The sequence below is a fragment of the Fringilla coelebs genome (genome assembly GCF_963513975.1).
Source record: "Fringilla coelebs genome assembly, chromosome: 6".
NCBI classification, from domain to species: domain Eukaryota; kingdom Metazoa; phylum Chordata; class Aves; order Passeriformes; family Fringillidae; genus Fringilla; species Fringilla coelebs.
In genome coordinates this window covers 12,436,614-12,450,540 of record NC_140034.1, presented here as the reverse complement: position 1 = coordinate 12,450,540, position 13,927 = coordinate 12,436,614, and the positions used below count along the sequence as shown (strand labels likewise).

General features: G+C 36.7%; 1 protein-coding gene across 8 annotated transcripts in view; it reads left to right on the top strand.

Moving 5' to 3' along the window:
* The window catches only part of EML1 (EMAP like 1), a 121,266-nt gene that overhangs the window by 66,564 nt on the left and 40,775 nt on the right, over window positions 1-13,927 (top strand). For 6 of the 8 annotated variants that reach the window (XM_084207661.1, XM_084207664.1, XM_084207666.1 and 3 more), the window contains 3 exons: window positions 2,961-3,143; window positions 6,105-6,167; window positions 8,428-8,560. In XM_084207661.1, coding sequence (XP_084063787.1) covers window positions 2,961-3,143; window positions 6,105-6,167; window positions 8,428-8,560 — 379 coding nt within the window. The remainder of the gene's footprint in view (window positions 1-2,960; window positions 3,144-6,104; window positions 6,168-8,427; window positions 8,561-13,927) is intronic. The other 2 variants (XM_084207663.1, XM_084207662.1) reach the window with 1 other exon arrangement.

The window sequence follows — 13,927 nt, the reverse complement described above, 5'->3', positions numbered from 1 at the left end:
GCAGAGACAGGTCACAAATGAGGCTAATAATACCACTCTTGCTTATGTGGACAGTATAGGTGACATCTGCAGTGACATTTTGTATTGTTAGTTTATAGCATTCATTGCTTTTTTCTCTTCTGATACTGTACCATTTGACTTATTTGGCTGTGTTGGAGGTGCAACTTCATTGCTCAACATACTGGGATGTAATGATCTCAATGACAAGAACATTTCACCCTCAGCTTGCATAACAAACAGGTTATGCTTATTTTATAATTGAACTTTGCATTCTTCATAAAATGTAGTTTTGTTGTATTCTGTGCCTCTTTTCTAGCTTACTTGTACATGCATGCAAAGAGGAGGTAAAGTGAAATGGTACTGGACTGTAAGCAATCTTGTCTCCAGCTGCAATCTTACTGAAAGCTGTTCAAATTTTATTTTTTTCTGCATCCTTGGAAGGGAACTGCACCCACTGAAGTAACCACCATAAAAACCAAACAAGCTGCAGGTTACAGCAAGGACGAGGGCTATGTTGCCAGGACCCTACAAGGAGATGATAGTGGAAGATACAGATGTTGTGTCCAAGAAAAGGTTTGCTGGGGCCTGTTGGTCAGTGAGGGTGTGAGGGGAAGAGTCACAGATGGGGGAAGGGGGAAGAAGGAGAGAACTGTACATCTTAATAGTTATTAGTGGGAGTGATTTATTACAGGACAGTAAATAAACCAGTGCAACTGATTTACCACTTGAAGATTAATGTCTGGGCAAAATTACTGTTTCTACACACTTAAAAATTAGTGAAATTGATACTTCAATGAGCATGTTTTCTTTTGTAGCAAGGGTAAATCATTTCAACACCAACTGATTTTCCCCTGGGTTTCCTTTACTGCCCTGGTTTTGGGATTTGGCTATTTCTTGTTGACTGAATTCAGAGGAAAACTATTCCTGATGATACTGAATTTGGCAGAATGGCTGAAGTTTGAATTTGGCTTGTATTGGTTAAATCAAGCTTTTGATTTGGTTGCCTATTGTCCAGTATGCTAATCCATGTTATTTCCAGCTGAGTTAAAGTGTAAAGTCATTAGAGCAGCGTGGGGCTTTTGTTTGTAGAGGAAAGGTTAAATTCTGCAGGCAGCTCTTACTGCTGCCAGCATAGCTGCTAATCTGAGTTTGGGGACTAATTACCTGTAATAGCTACAGGACTGAGTCCTGTGTTGAGCAGAAGTCAGATTAGGCCAAGGTTTGAAGAGCTTTGTCATAGGGAAAGTTTTTAAACATTTTTCAGGAGCTTAATTCTGATTGAGTTCATTCAGAACAAGATACTTACATTGCTACTATATTCAGCCTGATAATATCCTAATGGTCATATTTAAATAAGGTCTGAAAATCCTATAACAGAATTAACAAGCATTTTAAACTGAAACAGTCTGTATCTATTTATGGACTGTCAATATTGTTAAATTGTTTCTGAGTTGTTTCTAATTCAGGTTTTGATAACCACAGATAGCTATTGGGGGTGTGAGAGATGAGGAAGCCAAAATTGATCTGATTAACAGATTTCAAAACCAATCTGTATTGGAGTGGTTTGGAGATGAATAGGTTTTTAAAAAAAAAACAAACAAATTATTGCCATTTTTTCCTAGATGCTTATGATTAAAAATTTGTATGCATTAACATTTCTGGATGTGCTTTTAGATGTACTCAGAAACAGTTGTTTTCCTTTTTTAAACACTTAACTTTGTTTTAAAATTCAGGAGGAGTCATTATCATACACAAACCATTTAACTTTTGTATTGAACCCTTTTACAAAAGAAGTGGAAAACTCTGGTTTGGAATGGAGGAAAATTAAGAACACAAGACATGAAAACAAATACCACCTTCTTCAGAAAGAGAGCTCATCTTTAACAGAAGAAATACAGGCTTCAGACTTGAATTGGGAATGAGGGAGAAGTCAATTATGCTTGCAGATAGTGGCATAAATATCCATTTTTGCTGCAGTGTGACTTATTAAATCATGAGTTGAAAGCTATGACCCTTGACTAAGATCACTTAAGATCATCCAGTAAGTTAGTACCTAACTTTTTTTTTAGGTTTCAAAACCTAGTTATATAAAACTTTGCAATTCTCTTTAAAAACTGCACATTATTTCCCTATTTGATACTGACTTTGATGTCTTTGGTGTTGCTTTCTTCTTATTTCTCCTAACTTGTAAAAAGAGACAGTGTTTCTATGTGATAGGAACAAAAGTGCTCATTTAGGAAAAATATTCTTATTACTAGTTTTGAGTGGAAAGAACGTGTAGTCCTCATCATGGATTTGCAGTCTTGAAGCTTCCATGAGTTACTTCCAAATAATGGGTGAATTGTATCAAAGTAATGACCCTTTTAATAATTTGCAGGCTTAGAGTACAGTTAGTGAGTAATTCTGAAATTATTTGGGATTGTATTTCAGTTAGAGGGAATGTTCTCAAAGCTGCTGGTATAAACTAGGGTGTAGCAGATTGGGTCAGTAGCTGTTCTTCTGCCTGTAGCTTGAAAAAGTATACGCCTATCTGTTACTTATGTATTTGTAAAGTATCGCTGTGACCTATATGAGAGAGAAAACTCTGGAAGGGTGTGTAGCATATCAGAAAATGTATATCTCTGTGTGAATGCCCAGCAGTGTCAGAATGTTGTGTTGAGCAGAACAGTGAAGGGTGGTGATTGATCACTGCAGTTCTGACATGCGCATAATTGGTAGTGGAACCCAATTAACAACTGGCCCTGAAGCCAACCTCATCATAACATCTCACTTAAGTATGTATCTTTTATTTATTTGTTTTTATTTCCGTCTCTTCCTTTTGGTCACTCAAAAACTTTCTTCCTCAAGAAGTCATCAGGTCTGAGAAAAGCCTTGTTTTTACCTGCAGCCAATTGCATAAGGTACTTCTGGATGGTTATCCATTATTGATAATACTATTTTTTTCCTGCTGCTTTGTTTAGATGACAGTGCCTCTGCTGCAAGCAGTATGGAGGTCACAGATCGCATTGCCTCTCTGGAGCAGCGTGTCCAGATGCAGGAAGATGACATCCAGCTGCTCAAATCTGCCCTTGCTGATGTGGTCCGACGCTTGAATATTACAGAGGAGCAGCAGGCCATGCAGAACAAGAAAGGACCTACCAAAGGTTTGCATTTCAGACAGATGTAAAATAGATTGTGCAGTTCAATGAGTGTTTCATATGTATTAAAATGGGTTGTTCATTAGATATTGAAATAGTCAAAATCAACAAGTCAAACTCTAAATAAAATACATTTGAAATTCAACCTGTTAAAAAGAACACGTAAAAATCCAGATGGTTAAATCTCTGAGCCTTCTACAGTTTACATGAACCAGCAAAGTATTTGCATTTTCTTAATGCTTAATCCACAATCTACATTTAACCATTGCTACTACTTCCTTACTTCTGATCAAGGTATTTTATAAACTCTTTAGGGAAGGCATTGTCTTCTGTGGGCGAAACTCCTAATAGGTTGGGGGTTTTTTATCCTAAAAAATGAATTAAACTTAAGTAAAATGTAATTAAAATTTAATTTAAAATGTCTTAAGTGTCTGTGGATCATACAGACATAAGACAGAGCTCTAAGCTAACACGGAGTTGACATGACTAAGGAGATGGTACAACATCAGCTGCTCAGCTACAAAAGAAAGGTCGAGCTGTGGTTGTTAGCTGACCACGTTCCAGAGCAGCAGAGCCAGAGCCAGTGAGCACAAGGTGTGACAGATGTCACTGCTTGGCAGAATTCTGTGCTGTGCCCATGTGCCACAGTGTGCTCTCCCATGGCTTCTGCTCTGCAGGAATGGGTTTTTCTGTGCACAATTCAGAAGAGCTGACCCTGAGCACTTCACAGGAGTAAAGGTTTAGTAGAACCTAAGCAATTTACTGTAGTCAGTGAGGCTGCAGAGGCCTAGGGGGCTGCCTGTGTGCAATTTAGAGACACACACAAGGTACTTTAGGGTGGTCGTAGGAGTAAGAATGGTGGCAACCTAGATGTGGAAAGAAAGTACTGACTTCACAGGCTCTCTGTTGTCTAACTTAAGAAGTTGTTTCTTTTGGGGTCCTGATATGTATTAATATTAATTAAAACCTTACTTTGCATGAGAGTTATGTTATGTATTTATGGATTCATAATTTTCTCACTTTAAAGTTAGGACTTCCTTTAAACTCTGTTATATATTTGTAAACCTGCAACAAATATTTAGTTCTAGTCACTGATTTAACAGACTTGGTGGGAGCTACTTAATTTGCTGAACTGAGATGTCAAGTTCATTACAAAGTTTTGTGTCAGGAGATGAGGAAAGCTGAAAGGGACAGAATTACAGAGCCAAATAATGAGCTGGTTGTGTCTCATGCTAGCTGTCAGATGGAATAGGCACTAAATATCTGAGATCTTGTCTTCATGTTCTCTTCTCTTTCTGCTGTAATCTTCTTATTTTGTCTTTGTTTTATTGAGAAAAAATTGAAAATATCAGATAAGTTAAATGTTTACTAAAGATAGCCTCTACTGTGATAAAATGTTCAATCAAATCTGGTTTTACAAGGGATTAAGAGGCTTCATGTTGCCTGTAAAATAGATATTATCTGATGCATGGAGGAAATAAAGTCTAGTAATTATTACTGAATTGTAACCAAATCTGTTCTTCATGCCTGCTGGCTTTACTTAGCAAAATACAAACCAGATTTTCATGGACGCTGTGAGCAGAGTTGAACTCTAAATCAGGAGAAGTTTTCTTGGTCATGGCAGACCATTAGAGCCATAGTTCAATGTTCATTGAAGAAAAGTTTCTGTAAGCCTATCCCCCTGTCTTTTTTGGCTGGTTTTGTAGTGGTTTGTTTGTTTGATTATTTGTTTGTTTGTTTGTTTGTGGGATTTGTGTGTGTGTGTGTGGTTTGGAGGTTTTTTAAATGTATGTGTTGCATGCCTGGTTCTTAGTGTGTGTGTGAAATGACAGTGTTAGAACTTTTACTGTAATAATGCAAATAGAGGACTACAGATGTCAATTGCTCTTCCATTGCAAATTACAGAATGAGTATTTGCCAACAAAACCCACCTAATTTCTGGAGAAGATCAGTACTGTGCTTGTTTATGTAAAGAACTTTCGCTTTCCTGTACATCAGCTGTATCATTTAGTGTATGGTCAACCTTATTAAACATGAATTATAAACATGAAAGAGAATCTGAAGTATTCAGAACACTTGTCTTTTCCAGCTGTTTTGTCAAATATGATCTATTTCACCTAATCACCTATTATTCCTTACTAGGCACGACTACTTTATAAAAAATTGTATGCAATTACTTAGCATAAGACTAATTTTAGTTTGGAGTAGCATAATGAAGGCTTCTGATGGATACTCTTAGGACAGGGGCTTTGTTAAACATGGGAGGAGCTGGAGTGGTGGCTTCTCATACACCTTGGGCTGCATGGACTGAACCTGTGTTTATTCTCCCTATATTGTTTAATTACTAATTCCACATTTGAAATTTTAAAAAGTGGAATTTGATCCCACAGAATGTCACAGAAATTGTGTCCATGCAAACTGGGGCTTGAAGCATACTGTATGCTGCTGTTATCATTTGATCTATCGATGAAGTGGATCAGGATTCAGTGTGTGTGTGTTGGTTTGGGGGAGGTCTGTGCCTTTGAAAAAAACAGGATCCCCCCCAGTACTGTATAAAGTCTGGAACAAGAATCTTCATGGGACAAATGCCTTCATTTTTTCTGAGTAGTTCAGATTTAAAATTAATTTAAAGATTTCAAGTTTCAGACTTTCAAATCTATAATGGAAAAATCTTGAGCTTGTTTCCAGTCTTTGTGTTCTTGTTCTAAACTTGAGCTAAGCAGCTTAAAAGCAGCATACATCATGGAAAGGGAACTGCTTATCTTGTCCATTTGTGGAGCTCCTTCCCTAATGGTGTTTTGAGTTTTTGTTTAGTTGTTTGGGGTTTTTTTCCCTTTTCCTTATTTAACTCTACTACTTGGTGGAGTTTCAGTATGGCTTCCTGCCTTTGTTTTACTTGTGTTTGTTGTTCTTTCCTTTTGCAATTATTGGTTTGTTTGTAAACTTAACAGCCCTATTAATCCGTAGATCAGAGTATGATTAAAAAAGCTGCTGCTGAGGCTGATAAACTTGTCAGTCCTGCTGCCACAGGTAAGACCTTGAAGCACCAGAACTTCAAAAATAAACATTACTGACGAAGCAGTAATGGTGTGTTACTGACATCTAACAGCAATGACACGTTTGGGATTGTGTGACTGTGATGCCAGTTACCACTGGTGTGAACTAGCTGTTGTAAGTAAAACTAAATAGCTCCCGAGTAAACAGTGGACTTAATGAATAATGCACAGTTTTTCTCTATGTTGGGCAAGAGTTTCATGGTGTTGCTTTCTACACTAGCTGACCATTTAAACCTCTATTTCCAGAAGTGTGGGTTGTGGATTGGTGCTGGATCTGAAGCAAAACTTCTGTTAAAGGTTGCAGGGTTTATTCCTGGCTGCTGCTAGTTTCAATTTCATAAGGTTAGGAGAGTAAACAGACTCCAGCTAGTTCACTCCAGCTACTCTTTAGTAGGCATTCTTTTAAAATAACTGCAAATAAGGAAAATATTTTATTTTTTTTTAAACTTCTGTTTCTGTTCTAATTTGTCTTCTCCAAGTTCATTAAAACTTTGTGAGCTACAGAAAGCTTGCAAGGAGACTGGTCCACAACTTCTCAACTGTCTCTACCTGTGATACTGTAGAATGCAACAGAATCAGTTTTATACGTGAATATATGGATTAATTACAGCAGTGCAGCAATTAGGAAACAAGCAGCAGAACTTCCAGCACAAAACTGTAAAAAGAATTTAATATACAAAAAAGTAATAAAGAAGTAGTAAATTGAATTATATCTGAATTCATTAATTAAAAAAATAGAGGCTTTGGAAGCCAAGTAAACTTCAGATGTTTTGTATAAGCTCTAAAGACAGCATTAGTCAGTTAAAACAGATAATGGAAGGCAGGGCTGGAAGGCACCCTCAGTGAGCATAGATAAAATTTTCTTTTTATCTCCTTTGTTTGCTTTCTTTCCTGTCATACTTCACTCTTCTAAGCCAAATAAGCCTCATTCTTTCAGTATTTCCCTTATAGGTTGTTTTCTAAATTTCTCTCCTCTGAATGAATAAATGACAAATACATAACAAGCGTGTATTCTAGCAAAGTTTGAAGACAAAATTTGTCTTGCAAGTTTCATTCTCTAGTAGACCATACGTACTGGCAATCTTCTGAAGGCATAGTTTTTCGCATCTATCTTTTTGCTCAGTATATGAAAAGTTAGGGTGAACAAGTCAATAAATGCTTGCTGTCAGTGCTACAATAAGATGTTGTTGCAATATGACCTATAATTTTATACAATTGGTACTGTTTCGGTTTAGCCTTTTGTTTCTTTTATCCTTAGCAGTCTTTTCTGAAGAACATTTCATAGGTATTCTCCCTGCCATCCTCTCCAAGTTCAATGAAATTTTATGTTCCTAAAGTGACTTGTTACTGCTGCCTTCTCTCAGGTGGTGTTTCTCTGAACCCAGAGGCTTTTGGCATCTTGGCAATGGCTTGTAATACAAAGTCCTGTCAAATTTCAAGCGATTCAAGCTTTTTTCTCTGCTGTAGAGAGAGCACTAGTCGTGTTTGTGTCTGTGTTTCAAGGCTATGATCCACAGTAGTATTTGTGTTGGTACTCATTGCTTGCAGTTTTAAACCTTGTTTTTGCAACTAACTTCTAACTACTTGAATTGGACTTTTCTGTTATTCTAATGTTAATTACAGCTATGACACACAGATCCTTTTTTTGAGCCAACATTTGATCAGAAGAATGTAGGTAGATAATGCCAGCTTATTACCTTCACTCTTCTGCTGATTTCAGGAGCTTTTTCTGAATAAAGGGCACAAATCCTTTCTGTCAAACATAAGCCCACATTCTTTGAAAAAAGACCTTTTGGGGGGAGTAGAAATTTCTTAATAGATAATTTGCTTGTGGAAAAACTCCAAGAAGATTGAGGAACAAAGAGCAGGAGTTTCTGGGATGACAGCTTGCCTTCATTTCTAGCACTCCTCTGGATGCTATCCAGGTGGGCAAGAGACTGATGCTCTTTTGACAGAGCAGGATTGGTTTTGAGTACAACAACTACTTTTGTGCTTACCACTAAGCTCCTTAATCTAGGACAGAATTTTTACTTGATAGGACTAGTATTATTATGAATAATAATAATTTTTAAAAATTCCTCAATGTTAAAACCCTCATCTAGTCTGAGTTTGGCCGTAGTGACACAAAATGGCACACTACATGGAAAATGTAAAATATTCTTGTGTTGTTTGCTAGAGAAAAAACACAGAAAAGTAAATGAAGGGAATGATTTCATCTTACACTTGTTTTGCAGCAAGACCACTGGTACAAACCCTGCCTTTAAGGACTACAGTTAACAATGGAACTGTATTACCAAAGAAACCAAGTGGCTCTTTACCTTCTCCATCAGGAACCAGAAAGGAGACTGTATCACCAGCAGCAAAAAGGTAGGCATCTATGAGAAATCTTAGAACCATGGAATTGAAAACATGGTATAGCTCCTGTTTTAACCTGCTAGATACGTAGTTTTTCTTACTTGCAAAGCAGCAGACTAAATATTTAGTTCGGAAAGAAAAGGAGATGGATTTCATTCTAAGAGGCTTTTAATTTATTCATTCTAATTACAATTAAGGTTATTGCCATGAGTATTGAAAGAACGCACAATGCTTGGTCTTACTGGTTTGTGTACATTTCTTGCTTTTAAGCATTTAGCATAGAGAGAATAAAGCATTTCTACTGTGCTGTTGCCCAATATGATGTGAAAAGTGGTGCAAGAATTCTTTGAGTAGCTAGTAGAAAATATATAGTCTGCAGAGAAACAGTGTTATCATTGCAAATCAGTATGTTATCTTTGGTGGTTTTCTCTCACTAACAAAATTATCATATAAACTGCATGCACAGGGTTAGCAGCATCTCAGGGAGGAGGAAAATTCTATGCTTAGCACATATTTATGCAAATGAAAACATCCATCTTTGGATATCTTATCATTAGCATGTATTAAGCCCTTTTAAAAAATTACTGCTCTGTCCCAATTTGCTTTGTGTGTAGCTGTTTTTAAATATACTAAATGTTTTATACATCTGGGTTATAAGGAATGGATTGGGTGAAGCAAGTTCAAGTTATATGTGGCAGTTATTGTGGTGCTAATCTGCTGTGTGGTATGTGTGTAAGAGATAATAGTGTGGGGTTTGGGGTTTAGGTTGGGGGACTTTTTTGTACATTTCCTTTGTGTGTCTCCTCATCTTTTTGTAGTGGTGATGCTGTCAGCTCTGAGGGAGCCTAAGTTCTAGAGATGAGAGCATTAACCTGCTAAGATCTGAGGTCTCTGTCTTAAAAAGAATTTTTCCTCAAAGGGGCGATGGTGGCTAAGGACATGCCAGTTTTTGTTAATGTGTTGAAGGGGACTGATTTTCAAGAAACTCCAGGTTCTGTTATTTTAGAGTAGAGAGAAGTTACATTGTGCACAATTAAAATTGGAAAATACCATATTTGTTTATGTCACAAAAATGAACTCCTGTGAGCTCTCATGAGCTGGAGCTTGCTGCAGCTGTAGGCTTTGGCAGACTGGTCTGAATCAGCCCTTAACAGAAGAGAAGGAAATCAAATACTGTCCAAACTGTTCCATTATTAGATTTGTAGAAGTTTGAAAATGGATGAAAAGGAGATGTATTTTTAGAAAAGGAGATGTGTTAGTGTTTAAAAAGGAGTAGTATTTAGTACATGCTGAATTTTAAACCACACTTGTTCCTCACAAATTATTTTTTCTTAATAATTATCATAATTTAATGGTTCCTAATTAAGTTTCAACTAGTAGTTATAAAACATATGAGAGCTGGGAGACTCAACTTGTGTACAGAGGGTGTGATTCCTGAGTCTATGCTCTGTCTCCAGAGCTCAGCACAGGACTTTCTGCCCCAGAATAGGGTGGATAAAGTGCAGCACAAGATCATACTCATGCTTTCTCTATTCATGGAGGTCTTTATGTAGTTCAGGTGTTTCATCTGGTATTGCCTGTAGGCATTATCCTAGCTTAGGATCCCTGTAGCATTATCCTAAGCATTATCCTAGCCTGTATCCCTTCCACCTGACCTACGTGCAGCCTGGATACCCAGAATGCCAGTGAGAAAGTCCTTAGAGAGCATCATTAGGGAGTATTTTTAGACTGTCTTGATTCCTGTGTGAGAAATTCTTCCACAGGCCAAGTATCTAGTGTCCTTTTATTATGCTTTGTCTCTTCACATTGCTGAAGAAGCTAGGCTGAAGGTGCTTTAAATATGTAGCATGAAAATGTGTATTCAGTTTTGGAAAAAAAAAATATGGACAGTTTTGCTGAAATATGTGAGCAACTTATTAAGAGTGCTTAGGAGGGCGGGATTGTTTCATGTCCTGAAAAAAGCAGTTGTAAATTCAGGTGCTACACAATTATTGCTCCTTTCAAATGCTCTAAAATTCTGTAATGGTGTCTTTAACGTGAAAATGTTCTTTATTGTTACCTTTATTAAACTAAATTAAAGCATATTTCTATGCCTTGCCTATAAATGTACTTCAAGAGAAATAAAGTGGAGTGGTAAGAACCTCATTGACTAATTACTGTACAAAAGATTTTTTTGGTAAATTGTTCTGTAATCATTCAATAGAGAACCTTGAAATAACTGGTCGGATTTCAGGGTTTTATAGTAAATGGTATTCCACATATTCAGTATTCAAAGATGATACAGTAAGTCCTCCAAATATCTTTCTTATACACATTCAAGTAGAGTAATTCATTATGCATCCTTAAGATGAATTCAATCACATTTTGTATTTATACTGGACCATTTTACCTTCAGGAAATGCATGTGTTTATGCATAAAACAGTAGTGGAAATACATCAGCAAAATCAAAGAGCTTCCTTTTTAAGGGGTAGGCCTTGTTTATTTGTGTTGGAAGCTTCTCTCAGTGTTGCAGTTTACAGATGGTGGGAAATTTCAAGATTTTTTTTTTGTTCTGATTTCTGCTAGGCAGTGCTCTTTTTTTATGAACTGCTTCCAGAACTGTGGCTAATTTATAGTGTAGGTATTGTCTAGTCCAAAATATGGTCATGTGACACAGCAGCTGTAAATAGTATTAAGTGTTTATAGATGTTTTTAAACTTAATTTTTACGTGAATGCTTTTAATAGGTTTTCCATGCAACACAGGGGCACAATTGGAAAGCTGGAGTTTGAAAAATGAAAGTTAAAAACAACAGTAGAAAGGGAAAAAATACTTTTTGCTGAGTCATCTTCTAAACTTTTATCTGCTGTTGAGACTGACAAATATCTGGTAGTGAATAAATAGTAAAAAATAGCATCCTCCATTTTTTTATTACCTGTGACCACATATCCAAGAGAGTGCAGGTGAAATGAATCCTTCCCAAATGTTTTACTGCCTTATGAAAAGAGGACTTACAAAAAAATATTTTCTGATTCCTCTCTTCTCCTCTACTTAGCACTGCTTAGGTTCTCAACTGTATGATGTTCAATGGAAATGACATCAGTCTGTCCCTTGGAACTGTTTGTTGTGCATTATTTATGTAAATATATGCAAATAGTCTGCATGGGGACTAAGGGTGCATCCATACATTCTCCTGCTTAGAGATAGAAATATTTACTGGTATGTCTTCAGACACAATCTCATTTCATACAATAGCTGTATTAAATGTGTTGGTTAACTCATTTGAACCCACAGGTTGGTATATGGCTTATCTGCCTTGCTGGATTACCAAGGAGATGTGGTTCAGAGTTCGCTGCATTTTCTGATTTCCCATTTAATATTTGAAATGGAAATTACTTCTTCTAGCAGGAATATAAAATTGGAGGTAATAAAAAATGCTTGAGGCTGAAAGGGTGGAACTAGCAGGCTTTTGTTTGAGTTCTGCCATATACTCTCTCAGTGACCTTATGCAAATCATTTAACCTCTGTGCATATTGCTTTTCCTTATGTAAAACATGTATCTCTGGATATCAGTAGGTTCTTATAGGTCCTAATGTGATAATTAGATCCAGATCTTGCAAAGCATTGAGTAACCTCAACTGACTCTGACTTCAATTAGAATTGAGGGCACCAAACCCTGCTTCAGCATTCAGATCTCACAGTCAATACCCGATTGTCCAGGTTAAGGAAGGACTGAAATAACTTGAATAGAGCAAAAGCAGAAATCCAAAACATGGATCAACTGGATTATAAAAGTATATGGTGGTAATAGAATGCAAGATAGAAAGCCTGGTGATGCTGTGGCACTGGGACCAAAAAGTGAGGTCAAGCACCAAGAGGAGCTGCTGCACTCAGGCTCTGGGGACCATGTGAACACAGCTCTGGGTGCCAGCCAGCTCACAGAGAGCTGGAATGATTCTGAGATGGGCTGAACAATCACCTGACACAGATGGACAATCAAGAATTGCCTGGCTATGAAAAGTGTTTCCATGTCATCTTCACAAGAAACCTTCCATAGAGGATTTGATTTGAATTTTAAAATATTTACTAATTCTGTGATTTAGAAGTGTATGAGCTATTTTGAGTCACAGCTTTTTGAATGCTGCCATATTTTATTCTAAACTTTGTGCTTAGAATAATTATGTGAAATTTTCATTCCAAATAAGATAAGTTTAGTGTATTGTGAGCAGAACTTTCCCTTTCCCCTGCACTTTTTCTTTGGCATTTAATGTGGCTTGAAGTTTGCTACTTAACACTAAATTTGTCTTTGGAATTTGGCCAGTGCGTAGTAGTGATGTTTTGTGTTCTTTATTAAAACCTAAGGTTTTGTGACTCATCTAGGATAGCTTTGTTTCCAAGAGTTGAGGGGAAAAAAAAAAGTAAGGGAGGAGAATGTAGACAGTACCTTCCCCAGTAGGGATGCTGGTGCAGGCTGCAGGCTTGCACATACTTTGCCTTTCAAAAGGAGACAATCAGTCATTCTTTCTCCTCCAGCAGATTGCAAAGTATTACAATGGTGCAAAACTCTGACAATGGAGATCAAAAGGAAGAAGCAGGAACAAAGAAAACATAAAGAGCTTTGTTTACAGGGAGAATAAAATACTTTAATATGATAAATTCCTGTTCTTCTAAACTCTAAACACATGGCCCCCAGGAAATTGTTCAGTCGCCTGGAATTAATGTTGGGGGGCAGCGAGGGTTTGTAACTGGCACACACACAAACTCTGAATCAAACCTTCAATTAAATGGTCTGTGTAACACTCATCTCTCAAAGAAAATGGTTTAAAATATTTAGAATATAAATTAAAAAAGAAATCCCTCTCAATTGAACTTCGGGTGGCAAAACTATTACACCACTTCACAATATCTCTAACAATTAAAGTTATTAGTGCATTTTGCTCAGAGGCGTAATGAAATTAAAGTCATATGTTATTCCTGAGTTCATTCTAATTGATTTAAATGAGGGTCAGAATGAGTGCTAGACAAAATATTAATGCCATCAGTTTCTGTCTTAAGAGCATTGTGCACTGGTTTTTAATTTCTTTTATTAAAAAGCTTTTATATTTTCCCAAGTAATTTTAGTAATAAGGTATATATCTTTTTAATTTTGGCCAGATTTGTTCACCACAATTCAGTATTGCAACTGCCTGAAACATTCATGCTATGCAGTGGTATATGTATGTATATATGAGGATTTATTTTCTTGTCTTTGTTGTTACTTTTTTAATAGTCTTTGTCTTTTAGCTGGATCATCTGTCGTGTTCCTTAAGATAGCCTCTTTGATTTTAATTTTTTTTATTTTTAATTTTATTTTTGAGTCGCTTTACAAATGGTCAGTCTATCGGGGCACTGCTGAGATTT